General features: G+C 45.2%; 1 protein-coding gene across 5 annotated transcripts in view; it reads left to right on the top strand.

Annotated features, from left to right (window-relative positions):
- The window catches only part of RFC4 (replication factor C subunit 4), a 148937-nt gene that overhangs the window by 115535 nt on the left and 8960 nt on the right, over window positions 1–24442 (top strand). For all 5 annotated transcript variants that reach the window (XM_056565308.1, XM_056565309.1, XM_056565306.1 and 2 more), the window contains one exon: window positions 22241–22366. In XM_056565308.1, the coding sequence (XP_056421283.1) occupies window positions 22241–22366 (126 nt within the window). The remainder of the gene's footprint in view (window positions 1–22240; window positions 22367–24442) is intronic.

Consider the following 24442-nt stretch of genomic DNA (forward strand, 5'->3'; position numbering starts at 1 on the left):
TTGTAACCCAATTTCTCTCGAGTAAGGAAATACCTCATATGCGTATGTAAAATGTTCGGTGGGCGCAGTAGAGGGCTCAGAAGGGAAGGAGCGACAATGGGATTTTGGAGAGTGAGGTTTTTCTGAAAGGGTTTTTGGGGGGCATGTCCCATTTAGGAAGCCCCTATGGTGCCAGAACAGTGGACCCCCCCACATGTGACCCCATTTTGGAAACTACACCCCTCATGGAATTTAATAAGGGGTGCAGTGAGCATTTACACCCCACTGGCGTTTGACAGATATTTGAAACAGTGGACTGTGCAAATGAAAAATTTTATTTTTCATTTTCACAGACCACTGTTCCAAAAATCTGTCATACGCCAGTGGGGTGTAAATTCTCACTGCACCCCTTATTACATTCCGTGAGGGGTGTAGTTTCCAAAATGGGGTCACATATGGATATTTATTGTTTTGCGTTTGTCAGAACTGCTGTAACAATCAGCCACCCCTGTGCAAATCACCTCAAATGTACATGGTGCACTCTCCCTTCTGGGCCTTGTTGTGCGCCCCCAGAGCACTTTGCGCCCACATATGGGGTATCTCTGTACTCGGGAGAAATTGCATTACAAATTTAGAGGGTCTTTTTTCCCTTTTACCTCTTGTGAAAATGAAAAGTATAGGGCAACACCAGCATGTCAGTGTAAAAAAATTATTTTTTACACTAACATGCTGGTGTAGACCCCAACTTCACCTTTTCATAAGGGGTTAAAGAAGAAAAAGCCCCCCAAAATTTGTAAGGCAATTTCTCCCGAGTACGGCGATACCCCATATGTGTCCCAAAACTGTTGCCCTGAAATACGACAGGGCTCCAAAGTGAGAGAGCGCCATGCGCATTTGAGGCCTAAATTAGGGATTTGCATAGGGGTGGACATAGGGGTATTCTATGCCAATGATTCCCAAACAGGGTGCCTCCAGCTGTTGCAAAACTCCCAGCATGCCTGGACAGTCAATGGCTGTCCGACAATACTGGGAGTTGTTATTTTGCAACAGCTGGAGGCTCCGTTTTGGAAACAGTAGCGTACCAGATGTTTTTCATTTTTTTGGGGGAGGGGGACTGTGTAGGGGTATGTGTATATGTAGTGTTTTTTACTTTTTATTTTAGGCTAGTGTCAGTGTAGTGTAGTGTTTTTAGGGTACAGTCACATGGGCAGAGGTTCACAGCAAGTTTGCCGCTGGAAGTTTGAGCTGCAGCGCAAAATTTGTGCCATCTCAAACTTGCAGCACTCACTGTAAACCTCTGCCCATGTGAGTGTACCCTGTACATTCACATTGGGGGGAGGGGGCAAACATCCAGCTGTTGCAAACTCCGAGCATGCCCTTTGGCTGTCCGTGCATGCTGGGAGTTGTAGTTTTGCAACAGCTGGAGGCACACTGGTTTGGAAACACTAAGTTAAGTTATACATTTTCAAGTGTTTTGCAACCAAACTTAGTGTTTCCAAACCAGTGTGCCTCCAGCTGTTGCAAAACTACAACTCCCAGCATGCATGGTCTGTCAGTGCATGCTGGGAGTTATAGTTTTGCAACAATTGCAACAGCTGGAGGCACTGAGGTAGGAAACGGACAATGTTTCCCAACTAGTGTGCCTCCAGTTGTTGCAAAACTACAACTCCCAGCATGCCCAGACTGCCCAAGCATGCTGGAAGTTGTAGTTCGGCAATATCTGAAGGATCAGATGTTGCCGAACTACAACTTCCAGCATGCTTGGGCAGTCTGGGCATGCTGAGATTTGTAGTTTTGCAACATCTGGAAGAGCACAGATTGGAGAACATTATACAGTGGTCTCCAAACTGTGGGCCTCCAGATGTTGCAAAACTGCAACTCCCAGCATGCCCAGAAAGCCAAAGGCCTTGCAGTTGCAGTTTTGCAACTCCCAGAGGCAGCAGTGAGATCGCTTTACGGCGATCTCACTGCTGCCAATGAAGAAGCCGCACTGCTGCCGGAAACTCACCGCCGGGACGTAGCGCCGCCGGGACCGCCTGGAGGACGTCGCTCGCGCCGGGACCGCTCAGGACACTGCATGGCCGGGTAAGTGACGCCGGGGGTAAGATCAATGATAGCCACCATCTTACCGGGCGCTGCGGGATGCCGCGAGTAGCGGCAAAAATGTTCATGACGTACCTGTATCTCATGGGTCGTGAACACCTTGCCACTCATGACGTACAGGTATGTCATAGGTCGGGAAGGGGTTAATACACATTCATACTTTTATTGAAGAAATGTTTATTTTATTTTTTACAGGTTATACTATGCTGCATTTGTACTGCAGCACAGTATGACCTGATGAGCTGCGGACACTACAGCCTGTGCGATCCAGCCTCTGTCTGGATCTCACAGGCTTCTGTAGCAGGCAGACAGGTCATGATCTGACCTCCTGCTGCCATAGCAACCAACGGCGACCCGCGATTGTATCGCGGCGCCGCCGTTGGACATCAGAGGGAGAGCGCTCCCCCTGTGAACACCATAGATGCCGTGATCAGGATTGATCACGGCATCTATGGGGTTAATGCTGCCGGGACTGGCGCGATCGCGGCTCCGGCAGCTGCGGCAGGACTCCGGCTGTGATTGACAGCCGGTTCCCGTCTTCGATCTCCTGCGCTGCTCGCGGCAGTGCCGGAGATCGCTATGACGTATGCATACGTCCAATTGCGCGAACGTGTAGCATGATTGGACGTATGCATACGTCCTATAGCGGGAAGGGGTTAACTTTCTGGCACCTGTACATCCTGAGTCCCGCTAATGGGGTTTAAATCGTTCTCACGAGCGGAGAATGGGTTAAACCTGGTTAAGGGCAGCCAAGACATGCTGTTATGCAAATGGAACAGACAACAGGTGGAAATTATAGGCTATTGGTAAGACACCCACCAATAAAGGAGTGATTCTCCATGTGGTGACCACAGACCACGTCTCAGTTCCTATGCTTCCTGGCTGATGTTTTGGTCACTTTGAATGCTAGTGGTGCTTTCACCCTAGTGGCAGCATGAGACGGAGTCTACAACCCACACAATTGGCTCAGGTAGTGCGAGCTGTGGCAGGAAGGTTTGCGGTGTCTTGTCAGCATAGTGTCCAGAGCATGGAGGTGCTACCAGGAGACAGGCCAGTATTCTATAACATAGTTCATAAGGTTGAAAAAAGACCAGAGTCAATCGAGTTCAACCTATAACCCTAATAAGTCCCTATTGTATTGAGTTGATACAGAGGAAGGCAATAAAACCCTCCAGGGGTGTGGAAATTAAAAAAAATACTTGTCCAAGGGACTAAAGCGGAACACAATCTACTTGTCCCTTAAGAATCACAAAGGAACACAATCCACTTGTCCTGGTAGATAAAATATTTTCAACCAAAATAGTACGATTTCCCCCCCCCCCCCCCCCCCACTACACCACCAGGGATGGATATAAGATCCTTTAGACACTGCTGTCAACTTAGACAGTGGTGATCTAATGGTTTAATAGCGGCCATGGTGATCACAGCATACCAGACTATTAGCGGCCGGAGAGCTGTAGCTCCTTTTACGCCTGAGGCAAGCCCAGAAAAGTCTAGATGTAACTTTTTGATCACCATAAAAAATTTCTCATATGAAGTGACCAAAAATGAACAATTTTGGACTATTCTTTTACATTTACACCGTTCACCGTTCGGTTTAATTAACATTATATTTTAATAGCTTGGACATTTCCACATGTAGCGATACCACTTATGTTTATTTTTGTATTATTTTTATTTAAAGAAAATTGGAAACTTTTATTAGGAAAGGGGCTTATTCGCATATATACGCACTTTTTAAAATATTTTGATCACTATTTATATTCAGTCTCAATAGGGATTTATGTGTTACTGGGGGGTGTTCTGCTTCTCCAGTTTATGTGCTGCATTTTGTGTCAGAAAATGCTGGAAGTTGCATTTAGTTAGTAGATAACTACAACACCCAGCATGCCCTGATACAGCCTATGGTTGTGTGGGTGTTGCAGCATGTTGCACTGTATAGTAGGACAATTAAGGTTATTGTGTAACATGCTGGGAGTTGTAGTTTTGGTTCGTGTCAGCTGCAGAGCCATAGGATGTGTCAAGGAATACTGGGAATTACAGTTAGTAACTATAAAACCCAGCATGCCCTGATGCAGCCTATGGCTCTGCAGCTGACCCGAACCAAAACTACAACTCCCAGCATGTTACACTTTATAGTTCTACAGTTTAGGTTATGGTGCAACATGCTGGGAGTTGTAGTTTTGGTTCGGGGGTGTTTGCGTGCATCCGTGGGGCTCTTGGTTGGCGGGTGAGTATGAAGGGGGTGGGATTCTGGGGGTGCTATTCAGTGCAGGTGGCCAGAAGACACTAAAAATAAATAAAATTAGATGGCACAACTGGCTGCGGTGGCGGCAGTTCCCCCCCACCCCCACATCATACATTACATACACACATCACAGATACATCATATACACTCACACCATACATACACCCGCCACTGCCCCCCCCCCACATCATATATTACGTACATACATCACACACTCACACTATACATATACACACACACATCATACATACACCGCTGCCCACCCCACATCATACATCACATACATACACACATCACACAGACAGACATCATACACACATTATACATTACATACACATCACACATAGACATCAGACAGACATCATACACAAATTATACATTACATACACATCACACATGGACAGACATCATACATACATTATACATTACATACACATCACACATGGACAGACATCATACACACATTATACATTACATACACATCACACATGGACAGACATCATACACACATTATACATTACATACACATCACACATGGACAGACATCATACACACATTATACATTACATACACATCACACATGGACAGACATCATACACACATCATACATTACATACACATCATACATTATATACACATTACACACATACACTCACACCCTACATATACAACCACCCTTCCTGCCGTCGCCTGCATTTTCTGCCTCCTCACCTGAGCCGGCCATGAGTGGACATCAGAGCTGTAGTCCCGGCCGGTGTGAGGTTACATGGGTTTGAAAATCTCCCCTCACACCGGACGTCCTCTCCTCTCTTCCCTCCCCCCCTTGCTGTGTTTTCCCCGTGTAAACATGCAACCTCTCCGTGGTGGATTAGGTCCTGTGAAGAATGAGCAGGGGGAGGGATAGAGCTGTGTGCCAAGCTGTGGACATCCTTTCTCTCCCCCTGTCTTGTGTTGTGTAGCTGCATCCTCCATCCTCCGGGAGGATTAGATAAGGGGGCGTGGCTCAATTATGTAATGCGAACGTGCGACCTCTGGCTCTGCGGTCAGCTGGGGGCCGCCGCCCCCTCCATACACTCTGAGCGCCGGTGTGAGGTGCAGACTTGCATCCACTCCTGTGCCTCACACCGGCAGTATAGAAAAATAAGGGGGAAGTCGGTCTGTCCCTGCTAGCCCGATACAGGGCTAAATCTATAAACAATTCACCTGCCCGACGCCCAAAACTACTTGTCCCGGGCGTAAGCGATAGGATTTCCACATCCCTGCCCTTATACTAGAGGTAAAAAATCCTTCCCAACTCCAATTATGGCAGTCAGAATAAATCCCTGGATCAACCTTCTGTCCCTATAAATTTAGTATACCTAACCAGCGATGATGATGATCTCCAAAAATGCATCCAGCCCCTTTTTGAACTCTATTACAGAGTTCACCATGACCACCTCCTCTGGGAGAGAATTCCACAGTCTCACTGCTCTTACAGTAAAGAACCCCCGTCTGTGCTGGTGTAGAAACCTTCTTTCCTCTAAACGTAGAAGATACCCCCTTGTTATTGATACAGTCCTGGGTATAAATAGATCATGGGAGAGATCTCTGTACTGTCCCCTGATATATTTATACATAGTTATTAGGTTGCCCCTAAGCCTTCTTTTTTCTAAACTAAATAACCCGAATTCTGATCATCTTTCTGGGTACTGTAGTCCTCCCATTCCCTGTATTACTCTGGTTACCCATCTTTGAACTCTCTCCAGCTCCACTATATCGAACTTGTACACTGGTGCCCAGTACTGTACACGGTATTCTATGTGTGGTCTGACTAGTGATTTGTACAGCGGTAGAATTATTTCCTTGTCGTGGGCATCTATGCCCCTATTGATGCACCCCATGATTTTATTAGCCTTGGCAGCAGCTGCCCAACACTGGTCACTACAGCTAAATTTACTGTTAACTAAGACTCAAGTCCTTTTCCATGTCAGTCGTCCCAAGTGTGCTCCCATTTAATACATAATCCCAGCCCGGAGTTTTCTTCCCCATGTGCATTACCTTACATTTATCAGTGTTGAACCTCATCTGCCACTTCCCAGCCCAAACCTCCAACCTATCCAGATCCATATGTAACAGTTCACTGGCCTCTACGTCAGGAGATGTGGAGGAGGCCGTAGGAGGGCAACAACCCAGCAGCAGGACTGCTACCTCTGCCTTTTTGCAAGGAGGAGCACTGCCAGAGCCCTGCAAAATGACCTCCAGCAGGCCACAAATGTGCATTTGTCGACTCAAACGGTCAGAAACAAACTCCCATGAGGGTGGTATGAGGGCCTGATGTCCACAGGTGGGGGGTTGTGCTTACATCCCAACACCGTGCAGGATGTTTGGCATTTGCCAGAGAACACCAAGATTGGCAAATTCGCTACTGGCGCCCTGTGCTCTTCACAGAGGAAAGCAGGTTCACATTGAGCACATATGACGGATGTAGAATCTGGAGACGCCGTGGAGAACGTTCTGCTGCCTGCAACATCCTCCAACATGATTCGCGGTGAGTCCGTAATGGTGTGGGGTGGTATTTCTTTGGGGGGCCACACAGCCCTCCATGTGCTTGCCAGAGGTGTCCTGACTGCCATTAGGTACCAAGATGAGATCCTCAGACCCCTTGTTAGACCATATGCTGGTGGGGGTTGGCCCTGGGTTCCTCCTATTGCAAGACAATGCTAGACCTCATGTGGCTGGAGTGTGTCAGCAGTTCCTGCAAGAGGAAGGCATTGATGCTATGGACTGGCCTGCCCGCTCGTTCCTCAGACCTGAATCCGGTTGAGCACATCTAGGACATCATGTCTCGCACCATCCACCAACGCCACGTTGCACCACAGACTGTCCAGGAGTTGGCGGATGCTTCAGTCCAGGTCTGGGAGGACATCCCTCAGGAGACCATCCTCTACCTCATCAGGAGCATGCCCAGGCGTTGTAGGGAGGTCATATGGGCACGTGGAGGCCACACACACTACTGAGCCTCATTTTGACTTGTTTTAAGGACATTACATCAAAGTTGGATCAGCCTGTAGTGTGGTTTGCCACTTTGATTTTGAGTGGGACTCCATATCCAGACCTCCATGGGTTGATACATTTGATTTCCATTGATAATTTTTGTGTGATTTTGTTGTCAGCACATTCAACTATGTAAAGACAAAAGTATTTCATATGATTAATTCATTCATCCATGCTATCTTAGTGTTCCCTTTATTTATTTTTTGAGCAGTGTATAAGGTTAGCTAAACCACACGGTCGATGGTGTACACGTAAATAAATACCATAAAAATATTAATAAAAAGCAATCAAAAAACCCCATCAAAACAAAAATGGTACTGATAAAAACTGCAGACCACAGCGAAAAAATAAGCCCTCATATAGCCCTATTCGTGGAAAAATAAGCTATAGGGGTCAGAATATGAACATTTTAAAGGAAAACTGTCAGCTTGCTCCCCCTGCACTAACCAGCGGTACTGGCTGAGTGCGGGGGACACTGATCAGTTTGATGTCTGGTTAGTTCGGGGGGAGCAAGTTGACAGCTTACCTTTTTAAATGTACTAATTTTGGTGCATGTAGTTATAAACTTAAAGTAGTAAAATACAAAAATAATGAAAAAAAAATAATATATAATATATATATATATACCAGTCCTCAAAGGTATACAAGATAAGATAGTTAGATCCAGTACAATGAAATATTATATTAACCCCTTAAGGACCAAGGACGTATGAGTACGTCCTTGGTCCCGCTCCTGTGATATAACGTGGGGTCCCACAGTGACCCCGCATCATATCGCGGCGGGCCTGGCGTCAGTGAAGCCGGGACCCGCCTCTAATAGCGCGCGGCACTGATCGCGGTGCCGCGCGCTATTAACCCTTTAGCCGTGCACTCAAAGCTGAACCACGCGGCTAAAAGTGAAAGTAAAAAGTGCCGGTTAGCTCAGGGAGCTGTTCGGGATCGCCGCGGCATCCCGAACAGCTGTACTACAGGAGGAAGGTCTCTTCTCTTCCTTCCTGCAGTCCGATCGCCGATTGAATGCTTCAAGCCTGAGATCCTATGGGGGTTATAATATAGCAAAAGAAAAGTGTAAAAAAAAATCATTAAACCTTTGAATTATTCCTTCCCCTAATAAAAGTTTGAATCACCCAGCATTTCCAATAATAAAAAAAAAACAGTGTAAATAAAAACAAAAATTAACATGTGGTATCGCCGCGTGTTGAAATGTCCGAATTAAAAATATATACTGCTAATTAAACCGCACGGTCAATGGCGTACGCGCAAAAAAATTCCAAAGTCGAAAATACCCCATTTTTGCTAACTTTTTAGACCATGAACAGATTAATAAAAAGCGATAAATTTTTGTTGTTACATCCTTTCTTGTAGAAAAATCCCCAAATTTCATGAAAATTTTGAATTTTTCGAACTTTGAAACTCACTGCTTGTAAGGAAAATGGATATTCCAAATTATATATTGATTCACATATACAATATGTCTACTTATTATTTTTTACTTTTGGAATACATCAGAGGGCTTCAAAGTTCAGCGGCAGTTTTCCAATTTTTCCCAAAATTTTCTAAATCGGAATTTTTCAGGGACTAGTTCAGTTTTGAAGTGGATTTGAGGGGTCTTCATATTAGAAATACCCCATAAATTACCCCATTATAAAAACTGCACCCCCCAAAGTATTCAAAATGACATTCAGAAAGTGTGTTAACCCTTCAGGTGTTTCACAGGAATAGCAGCAAGGTGAAGGAGAAAATTGTAAATCTTCATTATTTACACTCGCATGTTCCTGTAGACCCAGTTTTTGAAATTTTCCAAGGGGTAAAAGGAGAAAAAGCTTACCAAAATTTGTAACCCAATTTCTCTCGGGTAAGGAAATACCTCATATGTGGATGTCAAGTGCTCTGTGGGTGCACTACAAGGCTCAGAAGGGAAGGAGCGACAATGGGATTTTGGGGAGTGAGTTTTTCTGAAATGGCATTTGGGGGGGGGGGGGCATGTCACATTTGGAAGCCCCTATGGTGCCAGAACAGCAGAAAAAAAAAAAAGGCATACTATTTTGGAAACTACGCCCCTCAAAGAACGTAACAAGTGGTCCGCTGAGCCTTAAATGGGCACTGTCAGATACAAAAACTTTTGATTATGTTGTAAAGCATGCAAAACCAATAGGTTTTGCAATTGCTTTCATTAGAAATTTTTCAGTATTTCATACTGAAAAAGCCAGTCAAACTGCCCCCCCCCCCCCCCTGCCTGCTTGGACACATACGAGTCCTGCTGTGTCCATGCATCATCACCTATGTCATGGACACACTTCCTTGATTGACAGCTGTGAGCGCAGGGCTCACACCTGGAGGAAAAATCCTCCCACTGTCAGCTTGTGTCCCGCTACTGTCAGTGAGGACAAGCTGGGAGAGTTGTAGTTTTGCTAATGCTAGGGGAGATGTGAGCAGACAGCATACTGAGGGAGGGGGCGGAGACCTGCACAGTGAGGCCACGCCCCCTCCTTTTGAGAGGAATTGAGACTAGTGAGCTAAATTAAAATTGTAAAAAAAAAAATGAAGGTGATAGACACATAACAATTTGATTTACATGGTCAGGATTAGGTACTGAGTGACATATAAAAAAAAATATTGTTTTTTTGTTGGATCTGACGGGTATTCTTTAACACCTCCCAGGTGTTTGACTACTTTTGTTAGTCGGATGTGTACCGTATATACTCGAGTATAAGCCGACCCGAGTATAAGCCGAGACCCCTAATTTCAACCCAAAATCCCAGGAAAAGTTATTGACTCGAGTATAAGCCTAGGGTGGGAAATACCTCATCCCCCCCCTGTCATCATCCAGACCCGTCATTAACATCCTCATCATCCCCTTGTCATCATCCCACACATCCCCCCTTCATCATCCCACACATCCCCTTATCATCCCACACATCCCCCCTTCATATCATCCCACACATCCCCCCTTCATCATCCCCTTGTCATCATCCCACACATCCCCCCTTCATCATCCCCTTGTCATCATCCCACACATCCCCTTATCATCCCACACATCCCCCCTTCATATCATCCCACACATCCCCCCTTCATCATCCCCTTGTCATCATCCCACACATCCCCTTATCCCACACATCCCCCCTTCATCATCCCCTTGTCATCATCCCACACATCCCCTTATCCCACACATCCCCCCTTCATCATCCCCTTGTCATCATCCCACACATCCCCTTATCCCACACATCCCCCCTTCATCATCCCCTTGTCATCATCCCACACATCCCCCCTTCATCATCCCCTTGTCATCATCCCACACATCCCCTTATCATCCCACACATCCCCCCTTCATCATCCCCTTGTAATCATCCCACACCCCCCCCCCTTCATCATCCCCACCCCCCTTCATCATCCCCACACCCCCCCCCCCCCCCCCTTCATCATCCTCTTCTCATCATTCGCCCTCAGTGGTCTTCAACCTGCGGACCTCCAGAGGTTTCAAAACTACAACTCCCAGCAAGCCCGGGCAGCCATCGGCTGTCCGGGCTTGCTGGGAGTTGTAGTTTTGAAACCTCCGGAGGTCCGCAGGTTGAAGACCACTGCGGCCTTCAACCTGCGGACCTCCAGAGGTTTCAAAACTACAACTCCCAGCAAGCCCGGGCAGCCATCGGCTGTCCGGGCTTGCTGGGAGTTGTAGTTTTGAAACCTCCGGAGGTCCGCAGGTTGAAGACCACTGCGGCCTTCAACATGCGGACCTCCAGAGGTTTCAAAACTACAACTCCCAGCAAGCCCGGGCAGCCATCGGCTGTCCGGGCTTGCTGGGAGTTGTAGTTTTGAAACCTCCGGAGGTCCGCAGGTTGAAGACCACTGCGGCCTCCGACATCATCCAGCCCCCTCTCACCCCCTTTAGTTCTGAGTACTCACCTCCGCTCGGCGCTGGTCCGGTCCTGCAGGGCTGTCCGGTGAGGAGGTGGTCCGGTGAGGAGGTGGTCCGGGCTGCTATCTTCACCGGGGGCGCCTCTTCTCCGCGCTTCCGGCCCGGAATAGAGCCGTTGCCTAGACAACGACGCATCTGCGTCGTTGTTAAGGCAACGTGACTATTCTGAGGCCGGGCCCGAAGCGCTTAGAAGAGGCCTCCCCGGTGAAGATAGCAGCCCGGACCACCTCCTCACCGGACCACCTCCTCACCGGACAGTCCTGCAGGACCGGACCAGCGCCGAGCGGAGGTGAGTACTCAGAACTAAAGGGGGTGAGAGGGGGCTGGATGATGTCGGAGGCCGCAGTGGTCTTCAACCTGCGGACCTCCGGAGGTTTCAAAACTACAACTCCCAGCAAGCCCGGACAGCCGATGGCTGCCCGGGCTTGCTGGGAGTTGTAGTTTTGAAACCTCTGGAGGTCCGCAGGTTGAAGACCACTGCGGGTGGGGGAGTTCACTCGAGTATAAGCCGAGGGGGGTGTTTTCAGCACGAAAAATCGTGCTGAAAAACTCGGCCTATACTCGAGTATATACGGTAAATGAAATATTTTTTTTTTTTTCATTAAAATGCTGGTTTTCCCCAAAATGTAAAATTTTTACAAGGGTTTATAGGAGAAAGTGCCCCATAAAATTTGTAACCCCATCTCTTCGGAGTATGGAAATACCCCATGTGTGGACGTCATGTACACTGCGGGCGAACTACAGTGCTCAGAAGAGAAGGAGTCACATTTGCCTTTTGGAAAGCAAATTTTGCTGAAATGGTTTTTGGGGGGCATATCGCATTCAGAAAGCCCCTATGGTGCCAGAACAGCAAAAAAAACTTAAAAAAAACACATGGCATACTATTTTGGAAACTACACCCCTCAAGGAACTTAACAAGGGGTACAGTGAGCCTTAACACCCCACAGGTGCTTGACAGATTTCCGCTAAAGTTGTACATGAAAATAAAAAATGCTGGTGTTACCCCAAATTTTTTATTTTCACAAGGGGTAATTGGAGAAAAAGCCTCCCAGAATTTGTAACATCATATGTGGATATAAAGTGTGGCGATACCCCATATGTGGATGTAAAGTGCTCTGCGGGCGAATTGCAATGCTCAGAAGAGAACGAGCGCCATTGAGCTTTTGGTGAGAGAATTTGGTTGGAATTGAAGTCAGGGGCCATGTGCGTTTACAAAGCCCCCCGTGGTGCCAGAACAGTGGACTCCCCCCAACATGTGACCCCATTTTGGAAACTACACCCCTCACAGAATGTAATAAGGGGTGCAGTGAGGATTTAAACCCCACTGGCGTTTGGTCTTTGGAACAGTGGGCTGTGCAAATGAAAAATTTTATTTTTCATTTTCACGGACCACTGTTCCAAAAATCTGTCAGACACCTGTGGGATTTAAATGCTCATTGTACCCCTTATTCCAAAATAAGGTCACATGGGGGGGGGGGGGTCCACTGTTCTGGCACTATGGGTGATTTGTAAACACACATGGCCTTCAATTTCGGACACATTCTTGCCAAAAGCCCAATGGCGCCCCTTCTCTTCTGAGCATTGTAGTTCGCCCGCAGAGCGGTGCCTGTTGGATGATGCACTGAGCAGTCGTGGCTGGGGAGCTGTGTGTGGTAAAAGCGATGATCTCCAGTAAGGTGTTGGGCCACGGTTTGGCACGGATGGCAGTTGGCCTCAGAGATAGTGATGTCCGTGGCTGGATGTTATCAGATTGTGTGGATGCGCTGTTATGCCGGCATCCACTTGTCAGTCTTTTCAGTGCGTGGGCTTTAACAGTGGTACTGTAACGGGGGTTGCTGTTGCGAGTGGTTAAGCAATAGAATGGATATTTGCGGTAAATGTCCTTTGCACTACATGGAGGTAAGTAAAACCAGGCTAAATGCATTTCAAGACCTCGGGTCTTTTCAGTAGCCAAAATGAAGGATAAATGGTGGTGTAATGTCCAGTTTATATAGCCATACTAAATGATGCTGGGGAAAAGGGCAGGATTAAGGAAATCAACTGGATTTACTTCACCTGTTTTACTTCACCTGTGGTATAAAGTTTGTACAACATAAAAGACATATTAATACTGGATCTAATAGGACAGAAAGGGAAAAGTATGATGCAGAATAGTGTATTAGATATATATTTGTGTGTGTACATTATCATAGTAACATACTTTTTTTAAATTAATTTTTTTTAACCCCTTCACGCAGAACGCCCTTTATATACAACGGATGAATCGATACCATCGCGCATTCTGCTATACATATACATATATATATATATATATATATATATATATATATATATATATATATATATATATATATATATATAATGTAATGTATAGTAAATTTAAGTAGCCGTATTAGTCCAATGATGCAGATGCAAATCAAAAAATGTTTTACAAGATACTGCAACATTTTTTGATTTGCATCTATATATATATATATATATTATAGCGTTCATTAAATGCTCGCTCCCACGGCGCTGATCGGGTTAATTAGCTAAAGTTCCGGGGTGTCTGGCAGGAGACCACTCCCGCCCGGGGACCCCATTTGATTAACCCGATCAGCGATCGGGTGTGTGGCGGGTGCGTGGCAGGATAGACTGGAGTGGCTGGTGTCCGGAGGTCTGGCGGCAGCGTCAACGATGCCGGCGGTAAGTGCCCTCCCCCTTACAAGTTGCAAAACTACAAATCCCTGCATGTCTGGGCATGCTGGGAGTTGTAGCTTTGCACCATCTGGAGGACTCCAGTTTGGAGACCACTGTGTAGTGGTTTCTTAACTGTCGTCCCCCAGATTTTGCAAAACTACAACTCCCAGACAGGCATTGGCTGTCTGGGCATGCTGGGAGTTGTAGGTTTGCAAGATCTGGAGGACAACAGTTTAGAAACCACTACACTGGTCTCCAAACTGTAGTCCTCCAGCTGTTGCAAAACTACAACTCCCAACATGCCCAGACAGCAAATGGCTGGGATTTGTAGTTTTGCAAGATCTGGAGGGCCACAGTTTGGAAATCACTGTGCAGTGGTCTCTAAATTGTGGCCCTACAGATCTTGTAAAACTACCAGCATGCCTGGCAACAAGCATCTGTCAGTACATGCTGGAAGTTGTTGTTTTGCACCAACTGGAGGCACACTGGTGGGTAAACACGGAGTTAGTCTGTTACCTAATTCAGTGTTTTCCCACCAGTGTGCCTCCAGCTGTAGCAAAACTACAACTCTCAGTTCATGTTTAGAGTTGTAGTTTTGCTACAGCTGGAGTTTTGCGCCCGTGAATGTACAGGGTACATTCACAAGGGCGGGAATTTACAGCTTGTTTGCCAATGAAAGTTTGAGCTGCGGCAAATTTTCCTCTGCAACTCAAACTCACTGTAAACCCCTGCTCGTGTGAATGTACCATAAAAACACTAACTACACACCACAAAATAAAACGTAAAAAAAAAAAATACATATACACCCTTTCCACTAAAATGTTGGTGTTACCCCAAAGTTTTCATTTTCACAAGGGGTAATAGTAAAAAGCCTCCCAAAATTTGTAACCCCATTTCTTCTGCGTAAGAACATACCCCAAATGTGTATGTGAAGTGCTGTGCGGGCGAACTACAATGCTCAGAAGAGAAGGAGCGCCATTGGGCTTTTGGAGAGAGTATTTGTCCGGAATTGAAGGCCATGTTCGTTTACAAAGCCCCATGTGACCCCATTTTGAAAACTACACCCCTCACCGAATGTAACAAGGGGTACAGTGAGCATTTACGCCCCACAGGTGTCTGACAGATTTTTGGATTAGTGGTCCGTGAAGATGAAAAATAAACATTTTTATTTCACAGCCCACTGTTCCAACGATCTGTCAAACACCAGTGGGGTGTAAATGCTCACTGCACCCCTTATTAAATTCTTTGAGGGGGTGTAGTTTCCAACCAAATTCTCTCTCCAAAAGCCCAATGGCGGTCCTTCTCTTCTGAGCCCTGTAATGCGCCCGCAGAGCAGTTAACATCAATATATGGGGTATTTCCATACTCAGAAGAAATAGTGTTGCAAATCTTGGGGGGCTTTTTACCCCTTGTAAAAATGAAAACTTTGGGGTAACACCAGCATTTTAGTGAAAAAATTAAATTTTAAATTTTCACATCCAACTTTTGTGAAAATTCGTCAAACATCTGTGGGGTGTTAAAGGACAACTGCAGCGGTATGACACTTATCCCCTATCCACAGGATAGGGGATAAGTGTTTGATTGCGGGGGGGGGGGGGGGGGGGGGGGGGGGGGGTCCAACCGCTGGGACCCCCGCCATCTCCCTAACGGAGCGCCGCCATTAGCGCTCATGGTGAGCGCTAAGGCACGTAGCGTCGACCTAGAAGTCGACAGTGATGCCCCGTCTCCTCCCCATCCCCATACAGTTCTATGGGGGAGACGGGGAGGTACGAACGCTGCCTCCCTGCCTCTCCCATAGAAATGTATGGAGGAGGCGTGCCGGCTGCAACGTCATGCTGCGGCCGGCACGCCCCCGGCACGGGAGTGCCGCGGTCCCGTACAGGAGATCAGAGGGGGTCCAAGCGGTCGGACCCCCCGCGATCAAACACTTATCCCCTATCCTGTGGATAGGGGATAAGTGTTAATCACGCTGCAGATGTCCTTTAAGGCTTGCTCACTGTACCTCTTGTTACGTGCCTTGAGGGGTGTAGCTTCCAAAATAGTATGCCATGTGTTTTTTTTTTTTCCTTCCTAAATGCAACATATGAGGTATTTCCTTACTCTAGAGAAATTGTGTAACACATTTTGGGGGTCTTTTTCTCCTTTTACCCCTTGTTAAAATTCAAAAAAAATGGGTCTACAAGAACATGTTAGTGTAAAATTTTGAAGATTTTGAATTTTCTCCTTCATTTTACTGCTATTCCTGTGAAACACCTAAAGGGTTAACAAACTTTCTGAATGTCATTTTGAATACTTTGAGGGGTGTAGTTTATATAATGGGGTCATTTATGGGGTATTTCTCACAGAAAGGTCTCTCAAATTCACTTCAAACTGAATTGGTCGCTGAAAAATTTGGATTTCGAAATTTTTATGAAAAATTGGGAAATTGATGCTAAACTTTGAAGCCCTTTAATGTCTTCAAAAAGTAAAAACATGTCAACTTTATGATGCAAACATAAAGTAGACATATTGTATATGTGAATAAATATATAATTTATTTGGTATGTCCATTTTCCTTACAAGCAGAGAAGTAAAAAAAAAAAAAAAGCTAAATGTTCAAATTTTAAGTATTGCTGAAAATTTACCACTAACATAAAGTAGAATGCCTGTCCCCTCTCCTGCAGCAGGGAGGTTTTTGCACTCCAGTGCTACCACTTAGAGCTGTCCTTCTGATGGGCGGCATATCCGCCTGGCACATCTGTTCCCACGCTGCTGCACTGTAGTGCACTGGTGCGCAGCCAGCCTTTTTTACATTCGGTTTTGGCCGCCGGGGCTTTTGAGCACTGCATTTCTGCGGCTGTGAGAGCACAGACGGCCATATTCTGTCTTGGCCAAACCTGGGGCAAGGTGGCCGCGGCTTGGGCCTGCTATGTCGGGCACGAACACCGCCCTCTAGCCAATCCGGGAGCACTCTCTGCACATCGCTCCCGCACCCCCTACGTCTCCTCTCCAGGCTCCTATTAGCTGCAAGCGCACGCACCAGGGGTCACCCCCCCTACCTATCAGTGCAGTGCACGCTCTTGGGGGTGGAGGGTCATTGCCATAGCCATCCCTTCTCACCCCCCCCCCCCCCCCCCCCCCAGGCTCCATCTCCTCAAGCTGCTGCTGGTCCTTCACTCTTTTCTCTTGGCCAAGTGACTGCTGCCTTGCTTTGGACTTCTGCTCCTCCAGCTCCCTCTTTAGGACACAGGAACCTGGGTGAGATTTCTCCGTTTTTTTTCTTCATTTTTTTTTCTTTGTCCGACCCCACACCCGATGTTCCCACCAGACAGCTGACTTACTAGTCACTTACTATTCTTGTGTGGGCTGCAAATCTAAAATGCCTGGCGGTTCTGCTGAGGCTACCTGTCCTGCCTGTTCTACCATGGGATCCAGTCCTCCCAGGATAACCCCATAGAACGGTTGGTTTCTGCTTCCACACCTGAATGGGTTTCCTCCCTCTCCCAGTCCATTTCCCACTTGGCACGGGTCTCACAGTCGGTGGTAACCGCTTTGGAGCGCCATGGTGGACAGTTTAGTGTCAGCCATTAGAGACTCCTTTAATTTGCAGGACACTGGAACTTCTGATCCAACTCCTGAAGTCTCCTTTTGCCGCTCCAGGCGCACCACCAAGGTATTCAGCCCTCACGCAGAATTCAACTCCCTCATGGACGTGGCTTGGAAGCACCCTGAGAAACGTTACCAAAGGAACAAGAAGTTGCAGGTGTTCTTTCCGTTCTCCCAGGCACTGATCTTGAAGTGGAAGTGGTCGACTCCACCTACAGTAGACCCTCCAGTTTCTCGCCTGTCTAAGTCTACAACACTGCCCTTGGCGGAGGCAGCTTCATTCAAGGATCCTGCTGACAAGAAGATAGAAAACCTTGCCAAATTCGCCTTTGAAGCAGCGGTTACCTCTTTTCTAACGACTTTTGCTTCCATTTGGGTCTCTAAGGCTCTTACTGTCTGGGCCGCTCAGCTCCCCCGAGGCATTTTGTCTGGGGCCCCGCAAGAAGACTTGGCTGCCCTGGCACTGCAACTCTCCCATGCCGTAGAGTATTTGTGTTTTGCTTCATTGTAATCCACACGCTGTGCGGCCTTTACCACGGGTAATCTGGTTGTCATCTGCTGTGCCATGTGGCTGAAGGCCTGGGACGCTGGTGCTGCATCTAAGAAATCACTCACGGAGTTTCCCTTTGCGGGTACCCGTCTTTACAGGAAATTCCTAGATGAGATCATCTCTGAAGAGACTGGAGGTAAAAGTTCTTTGCTTCTGCAAAATAAATCGCGCCACACAGACTCCCGCTGAAAAGCCTCTCCCTTTTCAGCCCTTTCCATCTTTCTCCCAGGTTCGCTCGGGCATACCAGTGTCCTCACAGCCCCGTAAGGGCCCCTCCTTAAAGGCATGTCCTTCCTGGAAACCGGAGGGCCGCTCTGGCCGCTTTCCCACAAAAGCAGGTACCTGCAAGCCTCCCTCCGCCTGAAGGGGAGCCCCCACTCAAGTCTTCTTCTCAGGTGGGGGGGTCGTTTAGCCCTCTTTCAGGATACATGGCTGGCTTAGGTACAGGATTCTTATGTTCAGGAAGTAGTCTCGGACGGATATCGCATAGAATTCGCTTCCTTTCCCCGGTATCGTTTTTTCCGCCCCCGTCTTTGGCGGTGGCTTTCCAAGTCGCTCTTTACACTCTCCTCACTTAGGGCATGATTGTCCCGGGTTCCTCCCAAGGAGCGTTTTTCAGGTTTGTACTCAAACCTTTTTGTTGTTCCAAAGAAAGGGGGCTCTGTCCGCCCTATCGTGGACCTCAAGCTTCTCAACAGTCACTTGCTCCTGTGGCATTTCCGCATGGAGTCTCTCAGGTCGGTTATCTCCATGGACCAGGCGGAGTACCTGTCCTCGGTGGACATTCAGGACGCATATCTGCACATCTCCATTTTTCTGCCCATCAGCTCTCCTCTGTTCTGTGGTGTTGGTGGGCCATTTTCAATTTGTCTCTATCCTTTGGCCTGGCCACAGCCCCCTTTATCGGGTTTACCATACACTTAAAGGTAAAATTAGTGATGGCATTATAAAGTACATCTAGTCACGGAAAAAACAAGCCTTCTTATGGGTTTGTAAATGGAAATATTATGTATTTCAGAAGGTGAGGCGGTACAGTATCCTGTACATTTTTTTTGAACAAAATTTGAAGCTGTGTTCCGTAAGTTGGTCTACATTAGGATCTGCAGCTTCAAATTGCTTAAAAAATGAAAAATTGCTGTGTTCTTTCTTCCTCATTGACTTTCAATAGCCGTAAGTCTTTAAAGTGTACCCGTCAGATCCAACCAAAAAAAAAAAAAAATTATATGTGTATGTATATATATATATATATATATATATATGTATATATATGTGTATATATATATATATATAAAATTTTTTTTTTTTTTTTTTTTTTAATGGCTCACTCAGTACCTAATCCTGACCATGTACATCTAATTTTGGTGTCTAGCACCTTTTTATTTATTTTTTATTACACTTTTTTAATTTAGCTCACTATTCTGAATTCCTCTTAAAGGGAGGGGGCATGGCCTCACTGTGCAGGTCTCCGCCCCCTCCCTCAGTATGCTGTCTGCTCACATCTCCCCTAACATTAGCAAAACTACAACTCCCAACTTGTCCTCACTGACAGTAGCGGGACACAAGCTGACAGTGGGAGGATTCTACCTCCAGCTGTGAGCCCTGCGCTCACAGCTGTCAATCAAGGAAGTGTACAAATATGACAAACAGAACTCCAAGGTGTGGATGGGATACAAAGGCGCCCGACAGCCAGGTAGTAAGACCAAACATTTATTCACCCATAATGCAACGCGTTTCACAGCACAGCTGCTTCATCAACATGCCTGATGAAGCAGCTGTGCTGTGAAACACATTGCATTATGGGTGAATAAATGTTTGGTCTTACTACCTGGCTGTCGAGCGCCATTGTATCCCGTTCACACCTTGGAGTTCTGTTTTTGTCATATTTGTACCTGACGAGACGTGGAGTGGCTGCTGACACCTCATCTCTATTATTCTACGCCTTGATCCATTGTTGCACTTGGTTGATTGTAACCCATTGTGGTAAGCGTGTTATCCACCTTAGTTACCCTTTGTGCAACAATGGTATCACACTATGGAGCGCTGTCTGTCTTTTGTTTCAATCAAGGAAGTGTGTCCATGACATAGGTGATGACGCATGGACACAGCAGGGCCAGTATGTATCCAAGCAAGCAGGGGGGGGGGCAGTTGTTTGACTGGCTTTTTCAGTATGAAATACTGAAAATTTTCTAATGAAAGCAATTGCAAAACCTATTGGTTTTGCATGCTTTACAACATATCAAAATATTTTGTATCTGACAGTGCCCATTTAAATTCTTTACCTACAGGACCACGTGAGGGCTTGCCTTGTTTGACCAATTGTACTTTGTAATGACATCACTTATTTTTCCACAAAAACTATGGTGAAGCACAAAAAAAAAATGTATATTTTGCAAACTTTCATTTTATCTTCTGCAGGTCAATATGATTAGGACACCCAGTTTATTTATATATATATATATATATATATATATATATACACATATATATATATATACACATATATATATATATACACATATATATATATATACACATATATATATATATACACATATATATATATATACACATATATATATATATATACACATATATATATATATACACATATATATATATATATATACACATATATATATATATATATACACATATATATATATATATACACATATATATATATATATATATATATAAATATATATATATATATATATAATAAATAAATAAATTTTAAGGCAGGAGTTGACTGATCAAAAGTAGTACTTTTTATAAGAAAAGGAGTAATCTTAAAATTGTACTTTACTGACCCATTTAACTATTTAAATTTTCCATTGAACAGGGCTGTTTTAGGGTCAATTTTTTGCACCATGATCTATAGTTTTTAAAAGTACCATTTTTGTTTTGATGGGACTTTTTGATAGCTTTATATTATGGGAAGTGACCTAAAACAGCAATTCTGGAATTTCCTTTATTTATTTTATTTACGCCATTCACAGTAAAAAATTTGGATGTTTTCGCACAGAGAGACCACTTCTGTTTCATGTTGCAACCAAAGACTACATTTTACTACTTTTAAGTAGATTGACACTCAGGAAATCAAAGGATCCTCGAGGGCCTTTAATAAAGCGGACGTCGTGAGACGGCGCTCCTGGCTGGAAGAAAAAACTATGTAGACCCGAAAGTAGCAGACAGTGGATAACTTACAGTAACCTAATCAACGTTTATTCAAATTATGCATTTCTAAGGCTCCATCAGGTTGACCTAAAAGGACAATACAAATTTTTTTTGTAAAATGTAAGCAGGAGGAGAAACTACCCAGAAGAGTAACTAATGCTGCCATATAATTAAGGGTAAAAAGTTGCAAATATATAGATATAGTTAGAGTAAAAAGGTAAATTTTATGACTTTTAAAATGCAGCATCAGAGTTGATTGTGGTATCTGAAGGGTTAATTAACGCTGAGTCCTGACTGCCTATAGCAGTCGGGTCTTAGAGTATGGATTGCACTTTATACACCCTGACCGCAACCAGGGAATACATGTACGCCCCGTTTCGTCTTATGGTTGTAGAGCTCTGTGTGGAAGACGTATACCCCCTCCTGCTTTCCTGCTTCTAATCAGTTTGGCTCTTAGTTAACTTTCTACCAAAGTGGTTAAAATAAATAAAAGTTCTTAACAATTTCTTGGACAATAGTATTCTGGCATGCAGAAATCACTAATTTTTGTGCTAAGTGGGTGGGGCTTAATGGTAACTAGCATGGTATTCCACAGCTCAATATATCTACTATAATTTATTCCAGAAATTGGCACACATTGGGGGAGATTTATCAAAACCTGTGCAAAGGAAAAGTTGTCAAGTTGCCCATAGCAACCAATCAGCTTCTTTCATTTTGCAGAGACCTTGTTAAAAATGAAAGAAGCGAGTTGATTGGTTGCTATGGGCAACTTGGCAACATTTCCTCTGCACAGGTTTTGATAAATCTCTGCAATTGTAACTAAAATCTATGATCATAGGAATGTAAAATTCGAATCCAAAGGAAAAAGTTTTACTGGAGTCTCTCTTCAGAAAATGCTTTACATGTAGATTTTTCTTCAAGGCTGACCTAAATATTTTAAAGCTGACCTTTTTATTTACTTTTTTTATAGGCAGTAAGTCATCTGGTTGAGGTTTCAGAAGGAGACTTGAGAAAAGCAATCACATTTCTACAAGCTGCCACCAGGCTTACTGCAGGAAGAGAGATTACAGAACAAGTGGTAACAGAAATAGCTGGGGTAAGATGCCGCTATACTATTCCTATTGTTTCTTTTTATTACTAGTTCTTCTGAGTAACTTACTTGTGTAGAATTCCTGTTTGTGTTGAATGCTATCCCCCAATCCCTCAGACTCAACAACAACATCCATAGAACAACTACCACAATCACTTGTTCTCGCCACTGCATATCTGTTTAGCTGTATTTAAATCAACCTGGTATGTCACTAATCTTGTGATTGTGTACTCCCATTCCCCCATTATTGCATTGTCATGTATATTTATTACTGTTATCTGGCAAGTGTTTCTATTTTGTTTGATCACAATTTATTTCCCCCCGAGTGATCCCAAAATGTTTATTTTTTCTTAACTTTCTTCCCCAAATTTTATTGCTCCCCACCCACCCTTTTTCACACCTGATTGCACTCCTCTGCCAATTTTCTGGCTCAGCCTAACACTATATATCAGAGGCTATAGGTCTGTTAGACCTTAGGTCTGGAGATATTCAAATATGCCATCTCAAACAGCTATCCAAAGTGCTTCTTAAGTGTGACATCAAGAATTATACCAGAATTGAACCAGAAGGGAACAAAAGGGAACTAACTCAACATTATAACTACAAAAGTAAGTCACTCTTTTTCCCCCCAAAAAAACCAAACATGCACTCACTTATTACTTACCTCATTGCGATACATTTTCTCTTATATCCCCCACCGATTTCTCCGGTGGACTCTATATACATCTGTCCATGCCTCCTTCCCTCACCTATGTATTGCTTGCATGCACTGCTCACCATCATAAACCACACAAAGTCACCTCATTCCATGGTACAGCACAGAAGTCGCTCCATCACTTCACCCACCCATCTGCTCTCCCTCTTCTTTCTTCTGCTTTTAGCTGCTGGGGACATTGCTCCTAACCCTGGCCCACCTTTCACTAATATTTGCTCTACACTACCTGCCTCTTGCGGAACCACTACAAACTTTAACTGTGCTCTTCTAAACTCTCGATCTGTGTGCAATAAGCTCACCCAGATTCATGACTTATTTCTCACTAATTCTCTTAATCTGCTGGCTCTCACAGAAACATGGATACAACCTTCTGACACTGCTTCTCTCGCTGCTTTATCTTATGGTGACCTTAACTTTTCCCATACCCCTAGATCTGACACCAGGCATGGTGGAGGAGTTGGGGTGCTTCTAGCCCCACAATGCACTTTTCAAGTAATCCCATACACCCCCCCCCCCCCCCCCCCATTACCCTCACTCACATTTCCCTCTTTTGAGGTCCACACCCTCAGGCTCTTCCGCCCATTGTCTCTGAGTGGCAGTCATCTATCGTCCTCCTGGTCCTCCCCAAATGTTCCTGGATAATTTTGCCACCTGGCTCCCTCACTTTCTTTCCTCAGAAACACCTACACATCATGGGTGATTTTAATATCCCCATTGATACCCCAATCTCCTCGTCTGCCTCTCGGCTTCTGTCTCTAACCTCCTCCTTTGCCCTTTCACAGCTTACTGACTCTCCCACACACAAGGATGGGAATACACTGGACTTGATCTTCTCTAGACTTTGCTCTGTCTGTAAATTCACTAATTCTCCTTTTGAGCTCTCTGACCACAACCTTCTCTCTTTCTCTATCAGTAACTCCTATCTTCTTCCAGACACTCCAACCTTGTACACTTACAGAAACCTGCGTGCCATAAACACTAGTCAATTTATAGACATTCTACAATCTTCACTATCGCCAATCTCTTCTCTCTCCTGCCCTAATCTAGCAGACAAACATTACCATGACACCCTCAAGTCTACCCTGGATCAAATGGCACCCCCTAAAAACACGAACCTCCCGACACAGATGGCAGCAACCCTGGCACACGCTAACAACCCGCTTTCTCAGGCGATGCTCTAGGTGTGCTGAACGTCTGTGGAGGAAAACTAAGACTTCTTCAGACTATCTGCACTATAAATTCATGCTTAAATCCTATTACTCCGCTCTTCATCTCGCCAAACAAACATATTTTACCTCCCTCATTTCCTCTCTAACAACCCAAAACGCCTTTTTGACACGTTCAACTCTCTCCTTCGGCCTAAAGTA

The sequence above is a fragment of the Hyla sarda genome, chromosome 3 (assembly GCF_029499605.1).
Source record: "Hyla sarda isolate aHylSar1 chromosome 3, aHylSar1.hap1, whole genome shotgun sequence".
Classification (NCBI taxonomy): domain Eukaryota; kingdom Metazoa; phylum Chordata; class Amphibia; order Anura; family Hylidae; genus Hyla; species Hyla sarda.